This window comes from Podarcis pityusensis (genome assembly GCF_964106645.2).
Source record: "Podarcis pityusensis genome assembly, chromosome: 16".
NCBI lineage: Eukaryota > Metazoa > Chordata > Lepidosauria > Squamata > Lacertidae > Podarcis > Podarcis pityusensis.
The window spans coordinates 8,086,339-8,109,109 of record NC_138041.1 but is presented as its reverse complement, the minus strand read 5'-3'; the positions used below and the strand labels follow the sequence as shown (position 1 = coordinate 8,109,109).

The 22,771-nt window shown below is 48.9% G+C and overlaps 1 protein-coding gene across 4 annotated transcripts in view; it reads left to right on the top strand.

Annotated features, from left to right (window-relative positions):
- Positions 1–22,771, top strand: part of LOC308464937 (mothers against decapentaplegic homolog 4-like) — a 33,854-nt gene continuing 11,083 nt past the window's right edge. The window contains exons 1-3 of one of the 4 annotated variants that reach the window (XM_080984651.1): positions 1–113; positions 14,370–14,624; positions 21,687–21,861. In XM_080984651.1, coding sequence (XP_080840777.1) covers positions 14,388–14,624; positions 21,687–21,861 — 412 coding nt within the window. In that variant the 5' untranslated portion in view covers positions 1–113; positions 14,370–14,387. Of the gene's footprint in view, positions 114–6,180; positions 6,910–9,908; positions 9,946–14,369; positions 14,625–21,686; positions 21,862–22,771 lie in introns of those variants that run through there. The other 3 variants (XM_080984650.1, XM_080984648.1, XM_080984649.1) reach the window with 3 other exon arrangements.

Genomic DNA, 22,771 nt, shown 5'->3' with positions numbered 1-22,771 from the left:
GTTATTGTTGTGAACAAGTTGCAAAGCGGAGGGGCTGATTTTGATTTTGTTTTCCCAAGTGTTGGGAAGGCGGGTGGGTTGCTGAGCAGGAGGGACCAACCAGCGCCTATGGGGTGAGTACCTAGCTCATTCCCAACGGCTTCCATTTTTTCTCCCCCTGCATATTATTTTATTATCCACCCCTTATATGATTTCTTTGCGCCAACTGATGCGCACACCTCTCCCCAGGTCCAGGAATAGCTGGCTCGCCCGACTACTGTCAACTGGTTGTCTAAAGAAAGTCAGATCTGAACTATAACTTCCCTCCCCAATTCCCTTCCCCTTCACCCAGCACCATCACCAGAGCCCGTAAGAACATAAGAAGATCCCTTCTGGATCAAACTAGCAGCCTATCTTGTCCAGCATCCTGTCCTCACAGTGTCCAGATGCCCGTAAGAACCCAGGAATCAGGTAGACTGGCCCTGGCGCTGGAGGTTCCACAAGAGCATTAAAACACCCTGGCTACTGGATCAGACCAGCAGCCCATCTAGTCCATGATCCTGTTCTCATAGTGGCCAGCCACGCACCCCAATGGGAAGCTGCAAGCAGAACCTGAGCACAAGAGCAGCTCTCACCTCTTGCGGTTTCTAGTAGCTAATATTCAGAGGCACATCACTGCCTCTGACAGTGGAAGCAGACAGCATAGTCATCAGGGTCAGTAGACACTGAAAGCCTTGTTTCCCATGCATTTGTCTAATGCTCTTTTAAAGCCACACAAGGCTGGTGGCCATCAGTACACCTTGTGGGAGAGAGTTCCACAGTTTAGCTGCTCTGCGAGAGAGAAGAAGGGCTTTTCTTTTATACGATACGATAATCTTTATTGTCATTGTCCCATACAGGAAACCAAAAATCTACACCAGATATTCACAAACCAACAAGCCAGCTATCCCAGCCCGGTTAGCCCCCTAAAAACTCTGAAACCCCATAATCAAATACAATATACTGTCATAGAAACTACCTTACACTGCGTTTAAAACCAAAATCGCATTTGAATAGAAACTGTTTCTCAGGCGGCTGGTCCTTATCTGTGGGTGGCGCTGTGGCCTAAACCACTGAGCCTCTTGGGCTTGCCGATCAGAAGGTCGGCGGTTTGAATCCCCGTGATGGGGTGAGCTCCCGTTGCTCTGTCCCAGCTCCTGCCAACCTAGCAGTTCGAAAGCACACCAGTGCAAGTAGATAAATAGGTACCGCTGCAGCGGGAAGGTAAAAGGCGTTTCCGTGCTCTCTGGTTTCCATCACGGTGTTCCGCTGCACCAGAAGCGGTTTAGTCCCTCTGGCCACATGACCCAGAAAGCTGTCTGTGGACAAATGCCAGCTCCCTCGTCCTGAAAGCGAGATGAGTGCCGCAACCTAATAGTCGCCTTTGACTGGACTTAACCGTCCAGGGGTCCTTTACCTTTTTTACCTTACCTGAACCTTCACCTTCATTGGATGTTCAGTGTTATAAGAGAGGGAGGGGGAAAACCTTTCTATTCACTTTTCCCTCCCTCCTGTGTTTTTCCAGCGACTTGGATTTGTTGCTGCCTCTGGCAGAGACAAAGCATAACCATAATCAACAGATGTGTAGTTTGTGGGACTTTTTTATTATTCTCTTGGAAGGGAGAAGGGTTTATAGGGTGTGAAAACATTGTGTCTGCTATCTTATAATGTCCCAGGCTCGCAAGAGATTAATTTCTCTCCTCCTGTTGTTGTGTCTGCGGAACCGCCAAGGATTTTCCCAGAGTTTGCTCGGAAATCAGCTTGCTGAGACACAGCAATGCACAACAAGAGTGTGTTATATGGAGGGAGGATTTGCGTTCCCACACCTGCCCCTCACGCAATATTTCCATCTCTGCCCCATGAATTCTGGTGTTTGTCTTTTTCCCATTTGCAAATGCTCCTTTCAGAAAAACACCGGCTCTGTGTTCTCCCTTATAAGGAAAGATTGCCACCTTTGGGACTCTTTCGTTTAGAGAAAAGGCGACACGGTTTATAAAACGATGCGTGGCATGGAGGAAGCGAGTAAAGGAAATCTTTTATCCCTTATAACACCAGAAGTCGTGGAAGTGCAGTGAAGCTGAATGTTGGAAGATTCAGGACAGATAAACATTCAGCGCTTAGTTAAGACTGTGGAACTCATGGCCACTGGAGGCAGCAATGGCCACCAACTCTGTTTGTTGACATCCGTCTGTCTTGAGAGACAGTGGAGGGGAGTCAAACCAGCACCAAAGTGATCTCTTTGGGGCACAAGCCTGGGCCGTGTGTCTGGAGGTCCTGGGCTGCGCAGACCCCCCTCTCAGCCTCACTAATGTAGTCAAAAAGAAAACAGCAATACATTTGACACCAGCTTGGCTACAGGAGTTGCCAGAAGGAGGCGTACAAGGTGCCGTCCAACCGTCTTAGGGGCTCCACTCTGGATTTGTGTAGGATTTATTCCTAAGCCTTTTCTTCTCCCAAAGGTAGAGGTTTAGGATCAGAGTTTTCCTTCTTCTAGATGGGCTCCCTTCCCAGGTGGACGAGCCCCATCTGCCCCTCACTTCTTTCTACATCAGGGGTCAGCAAACTTTTTCAGCAGGGGGCCAGTCCACTTCCCTCAGACCTTGTGGGGGGGCCATACTACATTGTTTTGGGGGGAAATGAATGAATTCCTATGCCCCACAAATAACCCAGAGATGCATTTTAAATACAATCATACCTCAGGTTGAAGTAGCTTTGGGTTGAGCGTTTTGAGGTTGTGATCCATGGCAACCCGGAAGTAACGGAGCGCGTTACTTCCGGGTTCTGCCACTTGCGCAGATGCTCAAAATGACATCATGCGCGGAAGCGGCGAATCGCGACCCGCGCAGACGCGGGTTGTGTTCGCTTCAGGATGCGAACGGGCTCTGGAACGGATCCCGTTCGTATCCAGAGGTACCACTGTAAAAGCATACATTCTACTCATGTAAAAATATCAGGCAGGCCCCACAAATAACCCAGAGATGCATTTTAAATAAAAGGACACATTCTACTCATGTAAAAACACGCTGATTCCTGGACCATCTGTGGGCTGGATTGAGAAGGCGATTGGGCCGGATCCGGCCCCCGGGCCTTAGTTTGCCTACCCATGTTCTACAGCCTTCTCGTCCCAAAAGAGACCCACTCTTGGTCTCGTCCGCTCAGTCCTCCAGAGCCTGTTTTCGCATGCAGGGGAAGCCCCTAACTCACCTAGGGTTTGAGACCCATTGACTCCCCTCATCTGCTTTAGCTGGCCAGTCAAAGCCGTTTCCCGGAGTGTGGGCGCTATCGCATGCCGACAGCTTCTGGGAGCCGCAGGTGAGAGCTGAGTGCAGGGTGGGGACCAAAGGTGGACAAACTGCCCCAGAAGGAGCATGGTGTGCCCCCCTATCAGAGGCACTAGTAAAGTAAAGGGACCCCTGACCATTAGGTCCAGTCATGACCGACTCGGGGGTTGCGGCGCTCATCTCACTTTATTGGCTGAGGGAGCCGGCGTACAGCTTCCAGGTCATGTGGCCAGCATGACTAAGTCGCTTCTGGCGAACCAGAGCAGCACATGGAAACGCCGTTTACCTTCCTGCCAGAGCGGTACCTATTTATCTACTTGCACTTTTGTGCTCTTGAACTGCTAGGTAGGCAGGAGCAGGGACCGAGCAACGGGAGCTCACTCTGTCACGGGGATTCGAACTGCCGACCTTCTGATCGGCAAGTCCTAGGCTCTGTGGTTTAACCCACAACACCACCCGTGTCCCTTATCAGAGGCACTACCTCTCCCCTAACACCCCACCACCAACTCTGATGGCTTTATAAGAGGATTGGACAGATTCATGGAGGACAGGGCTATTGAACAGCCTGGATAGCTCAGCTGGTTAGAGCATGGTGCTAATAATGCAAAGGTTGCAGGTTCGATCCCCATAAGGGGCAGCTGCGTATTCCTGCAATGCAGATGATCTTCAGGGTCCCTTCCAGTTCTATGATCAATGGCTCTGCCAGAGGCAGTGATGCTTTCGAATCCCACAGAGGGGGAGAGTTGCTCTTGTGGTCAGATCCTGCGTCCTGGTTCCCCAGTGGCCGCTGTGAGAATAGGATGCCATTGGCCTCATCTAGCAGGCTTTTCCTGTGTTCCCCTTAAACGTCTAACGCCCCCCAAAGAAGGATGCTTATTTTCTGAATTAAAATCGGAATTGCCTGTGACTCTCGCATCTCCCCAAAACAGTTGACCTGGGGTAATCAGTGTGAATGGTTACCCTCTGGAGGTTGTGGATTACAAAGAGAGCCAGCATGGTGTAGTGGTTAAGAGCAGTGGACTCGTAATCTGGGGAACCGGGTTCGCTTCCCTGCTCCTCCACATGCAGCTGCTGGGGGACCTTGGGCCAGTCACACTTCTCTGAAGTCTCTCAGCCCCACTCACCTCACAGAGTGTTTGTTGTGGGGGAGGAAGGGAAAGGAGAATGTTAGCCGCTTCGAGACTCCTTCAGGTAGTGATAAAGCGGGATATCAAATCCAAACTCTTCTTCTTCTTCTTCTTCTTCTTCTCCCATCATCCCTGAACTTTGGCAATGCTGGATGGGTCTGGTGGGGTACACAAAAGTCTGGCGGGTGCAGCCTTGAGAGCCCTCAGCCCTAACTACTTTGCAGGGCTGTTGTGCAGGTTAAGACCGGGGAGAATCCTTCATTCTTTTGGAAGAGTGAGCAAAAAAAAAAAAGGGTAACAGATACTAAATAAATGAAGGAGGCAAAATTTGGGCAGTGAATCACCCTGAGATACAGAGGACAGGTGCTTCCACAGCTAGTATTTTGGGTTTTTTTGTGCCTAATGAAAGACTTTTACACATTTAGTCAGTCTGACACTTTAGTCTGCGCCTGGCACACACTTTGGGAAATGTTGATAGGGACTTTCTGGCTCAAGTCAAGGTTCCTGCTGCCTGATTTTGATGCCGACAGGCTGAAATTCAACAGGCGCAGTTCCCAACTCTACCCCCCCCCCCCGACCTGGGATACGACAATGTGGGGAGCCAAGGCCTGTGAATTGGTGGGAGGAAGGAGAGACTGCTCTGATCTTTTATAAGTCTCAGGAGAGAGGTAATAACCAGGGGATATTACAGGGGAGAGGGACGTGGGTGGCGCTGTGGGTTAAACCACAGAGCCTAGGACTTGCCGATCAGAAGGTTGGTGGTTCTAATCCCCACAACGGGGTGAGCTCCCGTTGCTCAGTCCCTGCTTCTGCCAACCTAGCAGTTCAAAAGCACATCAAAGTGCAAGTAGATAAATAGGTACCGCTCCGGCGGGAAGGTAAACGGCGTTTCCATGCGCTGCTCTGGTTCGCCAGAAGCGGCTTAGTCATGCTGACCACATGGCCCAGAAGCTGTACGCTGGCTCCCTCGGCCAGTAAAGCGAGATGAGCGCCGCAACCCCAGAGTCGGCCACGACTGGACCTAATGGTCAGGGGTCCCTTTACCTTTTTATTACAGGGGAGAGCGAAGAATAGAAGCTGCTCAGTTATTGTTGTTAAGTTCTGGAAGAGAGAAGAAGGGCTAAAGGGGTAATCCTAGCTATGGTTGCCCAGATTGAGAAAAGAAGCAGGATCTGGTGAATAAAGAATGCATGGGGAACTTCAGGTCTGGGCACTGAATGTGGCCCTCCAGGCTTCTTTCTCCAGCCCTCGGGGCATTTCCCAGGCCTTCACTGGTCCTGCTTCATGCTAGGTTTTTTGGAGGAGGCTGACTGGAATGTGTCCTCAAACTCTGCACATGCCCCTCGCTTCCCTGGACAGAGGATAGAGAGGTACGTGCAGGTGTGGAAAAAACTCACCTGCCATACAAAGGTGAAATTTGCATCTGTTGCCCTGCCTACTTCCCCTTAGCCCCTCCCACCCCTCAGCCCTGGCTTACAGGTTCGGGTGCGGTTTAGCAGCTTACAGTGCCTGGGAATTCAGGGATATCTTTTTTTAAAAAAAAATTAAGTTGTGTGTCCTTGTTTCTCAATTTGATCCTTTTACATGGTTTTGTATTTTATGCATTTTATACATGGCTGTTATTTTTATTGATTATAGTTTAGTAATTATTGCAAATGCTAAGACTGGATTTGCTTAATTATCATTTTCTGATTTTTAATTTTGCTGATTACTATTGTATTCTAATGGAGTGCTGAACATCGCTTTCTTGGATAGAAGCAGTTTGTTCCAAAGTTATGTCTTTAGTATGACATTTTCATATTGGATCAGATTGTGATCAGGCGCGTGTGTGATCTCTCGCTTGTTTCTCCGGCTTTGCAAACCCGCCTCGCGCGCAGTAATCTGGAAAGGCGGTATGCAAATCAAAATGAACAGAGATGGCAACGTACAGGGTTCGAATCCTCCCCACTCAGCCATCTGCGCGCTCTCCCCCCAGCCTACCTCCCAGGGTTGTTGTAAGGACCAAACAGGGAAGGGAAGCGTGATCTCCTGGGATAAGAAAGACGGGGGTAGAAATGTCAATAAATATCTCGTTCGGTTAAGAGAGAGGCGGGAGATGGGGAAGCGGGAGGGCGGCAGGGGCTGCGCTCAGCCTGACCCCGTGGAGAATTCGCTATTTGCTTTTTCCCATCTCCCTCCCTCTCCCTCTTTCTCTCTCTCCCCCCGAGGCGAAGCTGCGGCTGACAGCATGACTAGCAGGCAGGCGATTGTCTGGCTCGGCTGTGTTTAGTCTGCGCCTTCGCCGCCGCCTCCTTCCCCGTCTTTCGCTCCCATTTGGAGAAGGGAGCGCAAAGAGAGCGCGCGCGCCTCTCCAAAAGCAGCCGCCGCCGACGCGCGTCCCGCCGCCTTCAAGGGGGGCTTTCTGCGCCTGCCACGTCCAGGGGAGCATGCCTGAGCCCCGGGGAGAGCATCCGTGCACCCGGGAGAGGGATCGCCCATAGCCGGTGAGTTTCCCCCCCGTTTGATTTGGTAGGAGGGTCTCCCGCATCGCTGCCCCCCAACCTTTCCACGCCACTTCTGGGCACCGGGGTCCGGAGTTTCCTCTCCTCCAGCTTCAGATCGCTGCCCCTCATTTCCCTGTCCCCCACCCCACTTCTCCGGGAGGGGCCGAAGCAGCTCATCTGCTTGGCCTTCAAAAGGTCCCAGGCATCGCCAGGTAGGGCTGGGAGGAGAGGGCCCTGCCTGAAACCCCCGAAGAGGGCTTGTGCTTTGTTCAGAACGATGAGGACTAGAAGCTTGCATTGTTTATGGGGAAAGGCTGCAGCGCGGTGGCTTTGCACGCAGGCGGTGCCAGGTTCGATTCACGATGGCATCCTCCGGGTAGGGCATGCATGGAGAGATGCACACACACACCCTCCTGCCCGAAGCCCCGGAGAGCTGCTGCCGGCCCGTGTTGACAATACTGAGCTAGATAGACCAACCGTCTGACTCAGTGCAAGGCAGTTTTTTGTGTTTCTGTGTCATTTCAAGATGATTCCCGCCTCTAAGTCTCTGTACCTGGATGTGCTGCTTGGGGGACATTTATATGTTTGACTGGGCTACATTATCCCCACCAGCTTTGACCCATGCTTGGGCCCAAAGAGAAAGTGCAGGGAGAGAAAGAACCCAGGAGTCCGGGACCTCACATTCCACTCCCCCCCCCTCCTCGGCACCACGAGTCTTCCCTCTGCTCACCCCTAACCACTAGGCTCTACTTCTCTTCTGAGCGAAAGAAGCCTGGGTCAAGTTTGATGCTCTTTCTGCCCTGAGCAGACACAGTCAAACAAAGCAGGCTAGTTTTTAACTGTTGATTTCAATGTGTGTCTACTCAGCGTAGGATAAACACTGCACCCCAATATTATTTTATCTGCCCACCTAGAACATGGAAAACAAAAACAAGACAAAACCTTTAGTCGATCTGCTCTTTTCCCCTTTTCTCTTTCCCCAGGGAGCTCAGACTGGTGAATAAATATCCTTCTCTTCTGAAACTTATTAAAGGGCAGGGAATCTTGCACGTGACCCACCCACAGTCTCCAGTTTTTCTGCCTCCCTGTCCCTCCTTCCAAAGTTACAGGGAGGAATCCTTTTCCCCTCGCATGACTCCCATCATCCTGGCACAAGCACGTTCCTTTATTGCTGCTACATCCGTTCTTGTTTTATTCCAGGATTAGGTGGGTGATGGTCGCCTCCCTGAATGTGACCTTATGCCAAGTCAAAATGTTGGTCTGTTCAGCTCGGACTGGCAGTGACTCTTCAGACTCTGGGTATCTTCTGTGTGTGCAAAGCATATTCTCAACCAGTGACTTTGTGGCCTTTCCCTTAAATGTAACGCTAAGTTTCTAGTCCTCATGGTCAAATGTATTCTGTGTTGTAAAGGTAAAGGGACCCCTGACCATTAGGTCCAGTCGTGGCCGACTCTGGGGTTGCGGCGCTCATCTCGCTTTATTGGCCGAGGGAGCCGGCGTACAGCTTCCGGGTCATGTGGCCAGCATGACTAAGCCGCTTCTGGCAAACCAGAGCAGCGCACGGAAAAGCCGTTTACCTTCCCGCCGAAGCAGTACCTATTTATCTACTTGCACTGGCATGCTTTGGAACTGCTAGGTTGGCAGGGGCAGGGACCAAGCAATGGGAGCTCACCCCATCGTGGGGATTCGAACCGCCGACCTTCTCATCGGCAAGTCCTAGGCTCTGTGGTTTAACCCACAGCACCACCCACGCATTGCAGGGGGTTGGACTAGATGAACCTTGGGGTCCCAAATCTACAATTCTAATAAAGGCCTGATTTAAATGTGGATGTAGGAAGCCACCTTGCGCTGACTCAGACCATTGCTCCGTCCGGCTCAGCGGTGACTGTTTTTCCACCTCACTCCTTCCAGAAATTTTTGTCTTATGTCTCACGTAGGTTCATTTCTGGCTTAGATATATCTCTGACTAGTGAGGCCATTCAGTTACGTTCCAAAGAACCTTTGCTTTCTTTCCTTTCTAAGCTGGGCAAACTTACTAGCTCTCATGGTTCTAAGCAATGATAGAAGATAGGCGGGTGGAATCTCAGAAAGCCTCAGGGAGTTTCTGAAAGAGGTGCCCGTCTTTTAGAAGAGAATCGGTGACTCTCCAGACATCGCTCGACTACAACTCCCATTATCCATGACCGCTGGATGCCCTGCATGATGGGAGTTGGAGTCCCACAATATTTGGAGAGTTCCCTGTCCCGCTTTAGAAGGCGGATACTTCAGAGCCTTGCTCATGGCCCCTTATCTCTGCTCTCTGTGAATTCCAGAATAATTCCTGGAAAGTAGTAAAAGCAGTTGCATAATAAATTGGGTCAAGGCAACAGAGGTTTTGCTGGAAATCTGCATAATGTAAACATGCTTATATAAAGTGTAGTACAGGCAGCCCTCTTCCTGAGTTGTAGTACTCTGAAGGGACCCTGTTTGTGTGTGTGTATAGTAGGGGAGGGAGATATATATATAAATTGGAACGTTGCCAGCCCCGACCCAAATCTCTGCTCCAGTCCTTAAGAACCTAAGAAGATCTTTGTTATGTCAAATGCTCATCTAGCCCAATATCCTGACTCTGAAAGGAAGAAGCCACAAAGCTCACAAGCAACAGCTCACCCCTGCTCTCTCTTCCTAGTACCTGACCTTTGGAGGTAGACTGCGTCTGAATAGGGAGGCTCCATTCTCAACAGCCATGGCTATTTCTGTAAGGAGAGGCCTGCTGGATTAACTCGTCCCCGTTTCCAGGATGCCTGTAGGAAGCCCACTGTTTATACCCCCCTCCAGGACAGGAACTTAAGAGGTAGACTGTCCCTGGACCAGGAGGCTCAGTTTATTCACAACCCTGGTGGCTTCCACCCCCAGCTGTTGACCTCTCTTTCTGAAGCAAACCAATGACCGCCCTCGTTCACCTATTAGCATAAATTTCCCATCATGCACTTCCCCCAAAACGCTTCAAGAGACTCCCCCCCACCCAATCCAGTGCTGAGTGCATCAATGTTTGCAGTGAGTAATCTGGTATTCAGCTCAGATATGATGATGATTTCAATTTATATAGCGCTCAGTTGGTTAGAGCGCGGTGCTGATAACTTCAATGTTGCAGGTTTGATCCTAATAATAATAATAATAATAATAATAATTTATTTATACCCTGCCCATCTGGCTGGGCTTCCCCAGCCACTCTGGGCAGCTTTCAGCAGAATATTAAAACATAATAGTCTATTAAACATTAAAAGCTTCCCTTAACAGGGCTGCTTTCAGACGTCTTCTAAACGTCAGATAGTTGTTTATTCCTTTGACATCTGGTGGGAGGGCATTCCACAGGGTGGGCGCCACTACTGAGAAGGCCCTCTGCCTGGTTCCCTGTAACTTTGTTTCTCGCAGCGAGGGAACCACCAGAAGGCTCTTGGAGCTGGACCTCAGTGTCCGGGCAGAACAATGGAGGTGGAGACGCTCCTTCAGGTATACTGGGCCAAGGCCATTTAGGGCCTTAAAGGTCAGCACCAACACTTTGAATTGGGCCCCGAAATGTACTGGGAGCCAATGTAGGTCTTTCAGGACTGGTGTTATGTAGTCTTGGCACCCGCTCCCAGTCCCCAGTCTAGCTGCCGCATTCTGGATTAGTTGCAGTTTTCGGGTTACCTTCAAAGGTAGTCCCACATAGAGCGCATTGCAGTAGTACAAGCGGGAGATAACCAGAGCATGCACCACTCTGGCGAGAGAGTCCGCTGGCAGGTAGGGTCTCAGCCTGCATATCAGGTGGAGCTGATAAACATATAGGACAGTTGCTTATTCCTGCATTGCGAGGGGTTGGATGAAATGATCCTTGAGGTCCCTTATAACTGTGATTATGTGACTCTATGAAAATATCCCCGGGCATTTTACCACACTAAGAACACATTTTACAGAGCATAATAATAATAAAACACAGCGGTAGCTCGGTTTCTGAGCGTTGACAAACGTTTCGGTTTTCGAACACCGCAAATGCTTTGGTTTTCGAACGCGCCTCAGAAGTTGAACATGAAACGCTGCTTCCATATTGAGTTTTCTGTTTTGAGGCTTCTGTACTGAGTTTTCGGCTTTCGAACATTTCGGAACGCAAACGGTCTCCTGGAACAGATTATGTTCGGAAACTGAGGTACCGCTGTAATCATGTGAGCATAATCTTACAAGCATCCTCAGAATGCCCCCTTTCGGTAAAAAGGATCAAGTAAGTTTCTAGCCCTCAGTGGGTAGTGGAGAGCAATAATATAACTGCTGGATCAGGCTCAAGGGCCATCTGTTCTCGCATTGGCCAGCCAGAAATCTTAATGGGAAGCCCACATCGAGGACAAAGCTCAACAGCGTGCTCCCTGCATGCGATTCCCAGCATACTGCCTCCAACAGTGTAGTTAGAGCATGGGTAGGCAAACTAAGGCCCGGGGGCCGGATCCAGCCCAATTGCCTTCTCAATCCAGCCTGCGCACGGTCCAGGAATCAGCATGTTTTTACATGAGTAGAAGGTGTCCTTTTATTTAAAATGCATCTCTGGGTTATTTGTGGGGTCTGCCTGGTGTTTTTACATGAGTAGAATGTGTGCTTTTATTTAAAATGCATCTCTGGGTTATTTGTGGGGCACAGGAATTCGTTCATTTCCCCCCCCCCCCCAATATAGTCCAGCCCCCGCTGGGTCTGAGGGATGGTGGTTCGGCCCCCTGCTGAAAAAGTTTCCTGACCCCTGTGTTAGAGCATAGCCATTGGTAGCTTTATCCTGCGTTCATTTGCCTAATCCTCTTCCAAATTATCCATCCCAATGTTTTGCTGTCACTACATCTTGCAGGAGCACATTTGCCGTAAAACCTGCGCTGTGTGTGTGTGTTATCAGTGTTTGTGACAAAGTGTTTGGTATTGAGCACAGAGCTCATCCACCAAAGGACGTCCCTTTTCATTAAAAAAGAAACGAGCAAATTTCTAGTTCTCAAGGCAATGGAGATAAGTTTGAATCATTTGGGAGGGGGTTGTTTTGTATCCCCCCCCCTCCCAGTTCATACTTGCCCTTGACACACAAAAACAATCACGTGAATTTTTTTAAGCCGTGTTATAGAATCCTTGAACTGTGGCAGGTTTTACCAGGTTCACCCCCAACAGCTTGAAATTGTTTATGTGTGCTAAAACATTTCTCTGAACTGTTGAGGGTCCCATAAACACACCATACATTTAAAGCATGTGGCTTTGCCCAAAAAATCCTGGAAACTAGTTTGCCCCTTGCACGGCTACAATTCCCAGCACCCTTAACAGGTCCCAATATCAGCCCTTGTGAGACTCTACTTTCCACATCTCTCCATTGGGAGCACTGTCCATTTATTTCTTCTCTCTGTTCCTTCTCCAGTTGCTGACCCACCAGCCCTCTCATCTCATGTTCCCAAATAATCAGGAGTCTTTGGTGTGTAGGACTTTATCAAAATAAATTTCTTTTTTTTTTAAGCCCACAATAATGACTGGATCCACCTCTATAAGCTTACTGACACTCTCAAAACTCTCTCGGGTTGGTGTGACGGGACCCATCCTTCAAGCAGCCTTGCTGGTTCTGCTTCAACAAGGCTTGTTCTTCTTCTGTTCACTAGTTACCGTATTTTTCACTCTATAAGCACTCCTAAAAAGTAAGGGGAAATGTGTGTGCGTCTTATGGAGCGAATGCAGGATTCGCAGGCTATCCCAGAGCTGTGCAGCGCTCCCTCTAGCTGTTCTAAGTTCTGGCTTAGCCGTGCAAAGCCTCCGCAGGGCATGGGGAGCCTTCATCCCCGTGCCCTGCGGAGGCTTCATGGGGCTATCCAAAAGCCAGAACAGCTAGAAGAAGAAGAAGAGTTTGGATTTGATATCCCGCTTTATCGCTACCTGAAGGAGTCTCAAAGCGGCTACCATTCTCCTTTCCCTTCCTCCCCCACAACAAACACTCTGTGAGGTGAGTGGGGCTGAGAGACTTCAGGGAAGTGTGACTGGCCCAAGGTCACCCAGCAGCTGCATGTGGAGGAGCGGAGACGCGAACCCGGTTCACCAGACTACGAGTCCACCGCTCTTAACCACTACACCAAACTGGCTCTAGAGGGAGCGCTGCGTCGCGCGACGCCTCCACAGGCTCTCTCACTTCCCCCACCTCCCGCAAAAGCCCCCAAGAGCCGCGTGGAGCGTGTGTGTGGCTCTTGGGGGCTTTTCCCCGAGGAGGGAGAAAGGCAGCCCATCAGTGACAGGCTGCCCTTCTCCCTCCTCGGGGAAAAGCGAGCAAGCACCGCGCATATGCTCCACGCGGCTCGTGAAAGGGAGCGCTGAGCAGAGCCTGGAATGCTGAGCAGAGCCCTTTAAAGAATCCCCCCCCCTTGCATTCCCCCTCTAAAAACCAGGTGCGCCTTATGGTCAGGTACGTCTTATGGAGCGGAAAACACGGTAATTCTGTCTTCAGCAAGGCTTTCCACCAGTTTTCCTGAATCTGGTTGTGGTTGTTTTTTTAAGAAAAAAATTATTATTGTAAGTTTGTTTACTAAAAGAATTTTGTAAGTTTATTGACTAAAAGAGTTTCGTCAGCCAAAAAAAAAAAAAGGGCTCCCGGAGCATTTTACAAGTTCACTAAAAACAGAAAAGAAACCCAATGTCTGTCCTCAGGTTTATAATCTAATAAAACACAACCCGGTGTTTTGAGTCTGGAGGCTGCCAGCCTTTTGAAACACTGCATGGAGCATTGAGCAGCTCTTGAATAAAGTGTTCCTGTCCCATAGCTTGAAAGATTCGGACAAGCCATTGTTTGTTTATTGATTTTATTTTGTGAAATTTAGACACTGCTCAATTGTAAAAGAAAAGAAAAGAAAAGTAAATTAAAGAAATCCAAGGTAGCTCAGTTGGGTAGAGCTTGGTACTGATAATGCCAAGGTCGCAGGTTCAATCCCCATAAGGGACAGCTACATTGCAGTGGGGTCAGACTAGATGATCCTCAAGGTCCCTTCCAATTCTACGATTCTAATAAAATTATCTCTCCTTTTTTTGTCTACTGTAATTTTAACTTCTCAAAAGTCTTAAGCTGTTGTTGTCCATTTTTCCTATTGACGATTTCATTGCTTTATCTCCTCCCTCCAGCAAGCTGCCTTGAAATAAAATGAATAAAGTGATTTTTAAAAAGTTAAATTAGAAATAGATTAAAACACACACCAGTCTGGGCAGGCTTCTCTAAACGAAAACCTTTTTAGCCGATGCGGAAAAGAAGGGAAGGGACCTGCCTGATATCAAGAGGCGATGAGTTCCAAAGGTGGTACTCCATTAAAAGATCAATTTCTTCTTTGGGGAAACTTGACGAATTATGTATCTCCATATTATTATTATTATTATTATTATTATTATTATTTGGTGTGGGGGAGGCTGATGGCTGTCTGCTTGGCTTCTCCCCCCCCCCCCCCCCCGTCCAGAACAACGCTGCTCCCGCCATGTCCCTGAACCAGCCCAGCAGCAGCGATGCGTGCCTGAGCATTGTACACAGCCTGATGTGCCACCGGCAGGGCGGGGAGAACGAGTCGTTTGCCAAGCGGGCCATCGAGAGCCTGGTCAAGAAGCTGAAGGAGAAGAAGGATGAGCTGGACTCCCTCATCACGGCCATCACCACCAACGGCGCTCATCCCAGCAAGTGCGTCACCATCCAGCGCACCCTCGATGGCCGCCTGCAGGTAAACCCGTGGCGCTGGGGTTTCTCGGGGTGGCACAGCCGGCGCATGGGAACAACTGCGCCACCACCGCTCCACCAGCTCAGCTAGAGGCATTACCGTCTCCCCAGTGAGGCCACAGTCACACAACACATTTAAAGCGCTATGATACCACTTTATTTATTTTTTCAATTAATTTTTATTCCTTTTTTTTCAAAAAATAGAAATTAAACAAAGAACACTACGTAACACTGTAAACACACTTATATACACATTTTCCAAAATGAAAACTAATAAAAATTATTTATTTTTTTAATTGGATTTTTAACAATGCCAAATACATAGCCGCATTTTGAGATTTCGCTTCATCCCGCCACTGGGTCCTAATTTCAACATTTTCAGCTGCATATGATATCCTCGTCTATGTTTTATATCTATCCATATTACCCACCTTATCTGTCACATTGCAAGTGCGATTAAAATCCTGCTAATGTTTTCATCTGCTTACAGCGGTCTCCTAAGTAAGTTATCAATTTCCCCCATTCTTTCTTGAAGTTTTTGTCTTCTTGGTAGCAGTTTAAACACCCATGGCTCCCCCCAAAGGATTCTGGGAACTGTTGTTTGTTAAGGTTGCTGGGAGTTGTTGTCAGGTCTTGTCACAAAGCTACAACTCCCAGAGTTGGTCCCTCTTCCCAGGGAACTCTGGGAACTGCGGTTTTCTGAGGGGAGCAGGGATCTCCTGACAACTCCCAGCACCCTTAAGAAACTAAGGTTCCCAGGGCACACGAAATGCACCGTACAGTTGTATTCAACTAAGTTCCAGCCTCCCCAAAGAATCCTGGGAACTGTAGTTTGTTAAGGATGCTGAGAGTTGCAAGGAGGCCTCACTTATTCTCCCCACAGAGCTATAGTTTCCAGAGTGGTTTAGCCCCTCTTCACAGGACCCTCTGGGAATTGCAGCTCTGCAAAAAGGGGAAAAGGGGTTCTCCGAACCACTCTCAGCACCCTTAACACGCTACAGCTCCCAGAATTAATGGGGTGGGGGAAGCCATGACTGTTTAAAGTGACGTAATGGTGATTTGAATGGTTGCATTAATTTATTTCAGCCAATAACCAGTTGAGGAGGAGGGAAGAAAACAAAAAGACAGAAAACACAGTAGGGTACATTAAGTACAATATTAAATATAGGCATTAGAAACAATGTAAAATATAAAAAAAACAGTGGGGAATATGAAGTAATTATATTAAAATGATGAGGAACAATTTGAGGTGTCAGTAGTTCGGACAAGATCCTGCGCCGATAAGCTATGGTTGCTGCACAAGAAATCTAGGTATTTTGGCAGTAATCTCAGGAGACCGATCAGTCGAAAGATAATCAATATTTGGATCTTCCTACTTTGTAAAATTGGATTACCGTAATGAAACGGTGGCAGATATCACAACAGAAAGAACAAGAAAACATGCCCCACGATTTCTATTTAAATGTATGCTGTGAATGCGTCTCCCAGGTGGTGGTTTGTACCTTAGGATCAGAGTCTCTAGCTAGAAATCTTGTTCAGGCTGAGGGCTGCTGTCCCTCCTGGGCCACCTTTGAAGGGCCACATGCCACTGAGTGAACGGAGCAATGAATATAAACATTACTTTTGTGCGGTAGGCTAGTTCACTCGCTCGCACCCACTCCCCTCTTGATGAAGGTTCAGTTATGGGATAGCCTGCGAATCCTGCATTCGCTCCATAAGACGCACACACATTTCCCCTTACTTTTTAGGAGTGCTTATAGAGCGAAAAATACGGTAACTAGTGAACAGAAGAAGAACAAGCCTTGTTGAAGCAGAAACAGCAAGGCTGCTTGAAGGATGGGTCCCGTCACACCAACCCGAGAGAGTTTTGAGAGTGTCAGTAAGCTTATAGAAGTGGATCCAGTCATTATTGTGGGCTTAAAAGTGTGTCTATGAGAGTTGCCTCATTCTGCATGCCAAGCAGGTGCTCTCTGCCACGGAGCTACAGCCTTACCCGCTGTGGAAAACAGCATGTCTGAAGCAAGTTTTTCAGCTTCTAAAATCTAGACGGAGCTTTGAACTTTCTAAACAACTTCGTTATTGGAGATCTTTTTAAAAAAAAAGATCCCGTGTGGCCCAAAAGCTTGCACCTATTTTAAACCATTGATGGGCCTTCCAGATGTTGAAGGGTCAGGCTCCCATCATCCCCAGCCAGCATGGCTGATGGTCAGGGGCTGGTGGAGTTGGGAGTCCAGCAATGTCGCTGGAGCGCCACAGGATCTTTCATATCCCAACCAATTAGGGTGGTCCACTCAAGAAAAACCCCTCTTAAAGCAATTCTTTTGCGTTGTCAGTGAAAGCACGCCCATCTGTTTGTGTATTCAATTGGCTTAATAATGAAATACATTAAGACTACCAATTGTGTCATGTTATACACACATACAAATAATATAAATATATAGTGTAAATTAAATAGTATCAAATATATCTCAAACACTTTAATTTACAATATGGAAATTTGAATCAGTGTGTGGCCTCCTGTCAAAGGACTCTTGCTTCCCACTTGGTCTGAGAGGTTGGATTTATATTAATTGTTTTGTTTAGTCGTTTAGTCATGTCTGACTCTTCATGACCCCCTGGACCAGAACACGCCAGGCACTCCTGTCTTCCACTGCCTTCCGCAGTTTGGTGAATCTCATGTTCGTAGCTTTGAGAACACCGTCCAACCATCTCGTCCTCTGTCGTCCCCTTCTCCTTGTGCCCTCCATCTTTCCCAACATCAGGGTCTTTCCCAGGGAGTCTTCTCTTCTCATGAGGTGGCCAAAGTCTTGGAGCCTCAGCTTCAGGATCTGTCCTTCCAGTGAGCACTCAGGGCTGATTTCCCTAAGAATGGATAGGGTTGATCTTCTTGCAGTCCATGGGACTCTCAAGAGTCTCCTCCAGCACCATAATTCAAAAGCATCAATTCTTCAGCGATCAGCCTTCTTTATGGTCCAGCTCTCACTTCCATACATCACTACTGGGAAAACCATAGCTTTAACTATACGGACCTTGTCAGCAAGGTGATGTCTCTGCTTTTTAAGATGCTGTCTAGGTTTGTCATTGCTTTTCTCCCAAGAAGCAGGCGTCTTTTAATTTCGTGACTGCTGTCACCGTCTGGATTGATATTAACATATATTTATACACTTTCTGACATATATTAATGGACGTTTCAGAGGTATAAAGCAGGGTTGAGGAGCCCAAAGCCTTCCAGATGATATTGGACAACAGTTCCCATCAGCCCCAGCTATCATGGCTGGGGTTGCCATATTCCCAAAAGTGAGAGTCTGGACAAAGTCGTTGACCACCCTCCTCCCATTTCTGTCTTAAACAATGAGTGACTCAGAACTGCCAAGACCGACAGATGTTTTGAACTACAGTTCCCATCATCCCTGATCATTGACTGTGCTAGCCAGGGGCTGATGGAAGTTGTAGTGCAAAACACCCAGTGTTGGGGGGCGGGACAATAAGAGCATCAGAAGAGTCCTGGAGAAGATCCAGCCAATCGGATGCCCATCCAGCCCAGCATCCTGTTCTCACAGCAGCCAATCGGATGCCCTAATTCAGCGCTTCTCAACCTGTGGGTCCCCAGATGTTGATGGACTACAACTCCCATCATCCCTGAGCTCTGGCCTTGCTAGCTAGGGGTGATGGGAGTTGTAGTTCAACAACATCTGGGGACCCACAAGTTGAGAAAGGCTGCAATGGGAAACCCTCGAGTTTGGCCAAGGCTAGAAAAGTGTGTGTGTGTGTGTGTGTGTTACAACCCCTTGCTCTACAAATAAGGAAGGAGATTTAAGTCCAGGAGCCCCTGCCCCACATCTCCTGGGGATTGTTGAATCCCTTCTTGACCTACTTTTTTGCCTTAGGATTTTGCCTCTTGAAATCGGACAAAATAATAATTACCGTGATTGGGGTGGGGTAGCGGCGATTTGAATATACTATCGATTGGCAAAGAGGTTTCGAGGCAGTTTGAAGTATTAAACCAATTATATTCCTGCGCGCACACATCCCATGAGGTAAAAGTAATCTCTCTTTAGAAAACAGCAGTGAAGATTTCTAACACAGAACCATTGCAAATCTAAATATATGTTTGGATTTTGTTGCTTTTATAGTTATTTGTTGTTATTCTTTGCCGTTGTAAGTGTTTGCTTTTTTTAATCTAATACAACCCAGCCTGGGACTTTAGGGTGAAGGGTTAGGGTTAATAAATTAAATTAAGAATAATATTGGGGGGCGGGACAAGGAAAGGCGACAGCTGCGTCCGTTTTTTTGTCTCCTTAAATCGGAGCCCACCCAAAGAGCGAAAAGCAAATCCTTCTCAAAAGGCCTTGAAATTTGGGAGGGATTATTGCTGGCTTGGATGGAAGCAGCGTGTGTGTGTGCGTGTCCCATTTTTGACCCCCGCCCAACATATCACCAGATAAAGAGGACTCTTGAGGTTTCGTTTTGGGGGGTGGGGGGGTCACCAACCCCTTCCCTTTTAACCCTCACCCCCAAACAAATCTCTTTCTTTTTCTCTGCTAGCCACGCTGTGCCCCCTCCCTCCCTGTCTGTCCAGAGGATGAGTCACTGTCTGGTTCTTGAAGCCGCGGGGAAAGGGGGGGGGCTGTTGTTATGTCTGAATTCAGCGTCAGCCAGAAACCGTATGGGGAAATATGAGTGTGAGGGCCAAAAATGAGTGTGAGGGCCCTGTCCACAACTCATGCATGCACCGCCCCCCCAGGAAAGAAAGGAAGGTTCTTGCGGAGGGTGGAGGGGATAAAACTACGCCTGTTTGTTTTGTATTTTCTTGCATCGAGTTGGAGGAAAATGGGGGTTGATTCCTTCTCTCCCTTTGCTGTGAGATACATGGAATTTGCAGCTCTGGCAACAGGAGTGCCTGAGCATTACGTTTAGGAGCACAATTCAAAGCACAGCTGTCAACGTTTTCCTTTTTTCAAGGGAAATTCCCTTATTCCGAATAGGATTCCTCACAAGAAAAGGGGAAAGTTGACAGCTATGATTCAACGTCTTCGTGCTGATCTTTAAAGCCCTAAACAGCCTCAGCCCAGTACAGTGGTACCTCGGGTTACATACGCTTCAGGTTACAGACTCCACTAACCCAGAAATAGTGCTTCAGGTTAAGAACTTTGCTTCAGGATGAGAACAGAAATCGGGCTCCGGCGGCGCAGCGGCAGCAGGAGGCGCTATTAGCTAAAGTGGTGCTTCAGGTTAAGAACAGTTTCAGGTTAAGTATGGACCTCCGGAACGAATTAAGTACTTAACCTGAGGTACCACTGTATACCTGAAGAAGCGTCTCCACCCCCATTGTTCAGCCCAGCTCCGAGGGCCTTCTGGCGGTTCCCTCCCAGCAAGAAGTGAGGTTACAGGGAACCAGGCAGAGGGTCTTCTCGGTGGTGGCACCCGCCCTGTGGAACACCCTCCCACCAGATGTCAAGGAAATAAACAACTATCTGACTTAGAAGACATCTGAAGGCAGCCCTGTTTAGGGAAGTTTGTAATGTTTGATGTTTTATTCCGTTTTTAGTGTTCTGTTGGGAGCCGCCCAGAGTGGCTGGGGAAATCCAGCCAGATGGTTGGGGTATAAATAATAAAATGAGGAGGAGTCGGAGTCGGAGTCCTGTGGGGCTTTCAGTGGGGAGCTCAGCGGAGGAGTGTGCCAAGATCCAGGCAACTCCACCCTGGCCGGAGCGTCTCCTTGACCCGAATCGTGCTTCCTCCTTGCCTGGCTGCAGGATGTGTGAGTGTGTTGAAGCCAGCCTACTCTACAAAGGCAACATCTACATTCATAGACCTCCATTGCCCCACCCACTTTGGACCTCTGGCCCCGCCCACCACTGCAAGGTGGCCCTCGGCAGATGGGAAAACGGCCCTCAGTCTGTAAAAGATTCCCTGACTCTTCTCTATGGGGTCAGAGGTTCCCCGGTCCATATCTGTCCTGCGTGTGAGTGGAGAGCCCATGTGAAGCAATGTCGGGTCTAGGGCATGGAAAACATGGGTTCAAGTTCCCCCTCAGTCATGAAACCTGCTGGGCAACTTGGGGCCAGTCACTGTCTGAAGCTACCTCTCAGGGTAGCAACCTCTCAGGGTTGCTGTGAGAATGAAATGTAGAGCGGGGTCGTGTTGAGCTCTTCAGTGGCATAAAAATGTAATAATAAATATGTAAATAACCCCCTGCCGCACAGCAGAGGCCCTCGTGTCCTTTAAATCTGCTCCAGGTGGGCTCCTCTTAACATACCCTCCAACATTTCTCCAATGAAAATAGGGATGTCCTATTCCATGATAACAATGATGACGTTATTTATACCCCATACATCTGACTGGGTTGCCCAAGCAACTCTGGACAGCTTCCAACATGTATAAAATAATAATAATAATAATAATAATAATAATGGTAATAATTTATTATTTGTACCCCGCCACTCTGGGCAGCTTCCAACAAAGATGAAAAATACATTAAAATGTCACACATTAAAAACTTCCCTGAACAGGGCTGCCTTCAGATATCTTCTAAATGTCAGGTAGTTGTTTATCTCTTTGACATCTGGTGGGAGGCCGTTCCACAGGGTGGGCACCACCACCGAGAAGGCCCTCTGCCTGGTTCCCTGTAGCTTTGCTTCTTGCAGTGAGGGAACCGTCAGAAGGCCCTCGGCGCTGGACCTCGGCGTCCGGGCGTGGAGACGCTCCTTCAGGTATATACCTGATGCTCCTTTCAGGTATATAAAAACATAATAAATCGTTAAACATTAAAAAAACAAAACTTCCCTATACAGGGCTGCCTTCAGATGTCTTCTAAAGGTTGCATAGTTACTCAGGGGTCACATAACTCCATACCCTCCCACATTTCTCTGATGAAAATAGGGAAAAGTGGGACGTTCATGGATCAAATCAGAAACCAAGGACGGCTTCTGTAAATCCCGGACGGTCCCCGGAAAATAGGGAGACTTGGAGGGTCTGCATCTGCCCTCGCCATCTCCGCTCCTGCGCTAACGGTGTCCTCTGCCATCTTTTCCCCTTCCATGTACCCCCTGCTCCCCGCAACCAGGTGGCCGGGCGCAAAGGCTTCCCCCACGTGATCTACTCCCGCCTGTGGCGCTGGCCGGACTTGCACAAGAACGAGCTCAAGCACGTCAAGTTCTGCCAATTCGCCTTCGACCTCAAGTACGACAGCGTCTGCGTCAACCCCTACCACTACGAGCGGGTGGTGTCTCCGGGCATCGGTGAGTGGGTCCCTCGTGGGTGGCGCCTACAGAAGCCGAGAACCCCCACAGCTGCCTCAGTGGATCTACTTCGGAATAGGCCAATGGGGTGTCAAGAGTGGGAGCTCAAGTTCGGGAACCCAATGCGGCCCTCTGGGTCTCTCCATCCGGCCCTCAGAACACTCCCTCACCGGCCCTCGCTTTGCACTCTCTCCTTGCACAGCTAGATCACGCCTCTTGGATAGAGGAAAGCGAGGGTTGTGTGAATGTGTGTAGCCTACTGTACGAAGGTAAATTTAGCACCCCTTTTGCCTCTGCCCCCCCACCCTCATGTGGCCCCCAGAAAGTTGCTCAGAATGGGGTGCGGCCCTTCGTCTGGAGACAGAGAGGAAAGTTTCTCTGCCACTGTTTCTGAGCCTCCTAACATCACCTCTGCTCCCAAGGCAGGCTGGCAGGCAGGGAGGCAAAGGGCACTTGGCCGTTTCCACCTGCCTTCTTAAACGTAAAGGTAAAGGCACCGCTGACCATTAGGTCCAGTCGTGACCGACTCTGGGGTTGCGGCGCTCATCTTGCATTATTAGCTGAGGGAGCCGGCGTACAGCTTCCGGGTCACGTGGCCAGCATGATGAAGCCGCTTCTGGCGAACCAGAGCAGCGCACGGAAACGCCGTTTACCTTCCCGCCGAAGCGGTACCTATTTATCTACTTGCACTTTGACGTGCTTTCAAACTGCTAGGTGGGCAGGAGCAGGGACCGAAGAACGGGAGCTCACCCCGTCATGGGGATTCGAACCGCTGACCTTCTGATCGGCAAGTCCTAGGCTCCGTGGTTTAACCCACAGCGCCACCCGCGTCCCATACCTGCCTTCTTACCTATCTGTAAATGGAAATATTCGACTCCACGGAGCACACAGTGGATATTAGCAGGTTGCT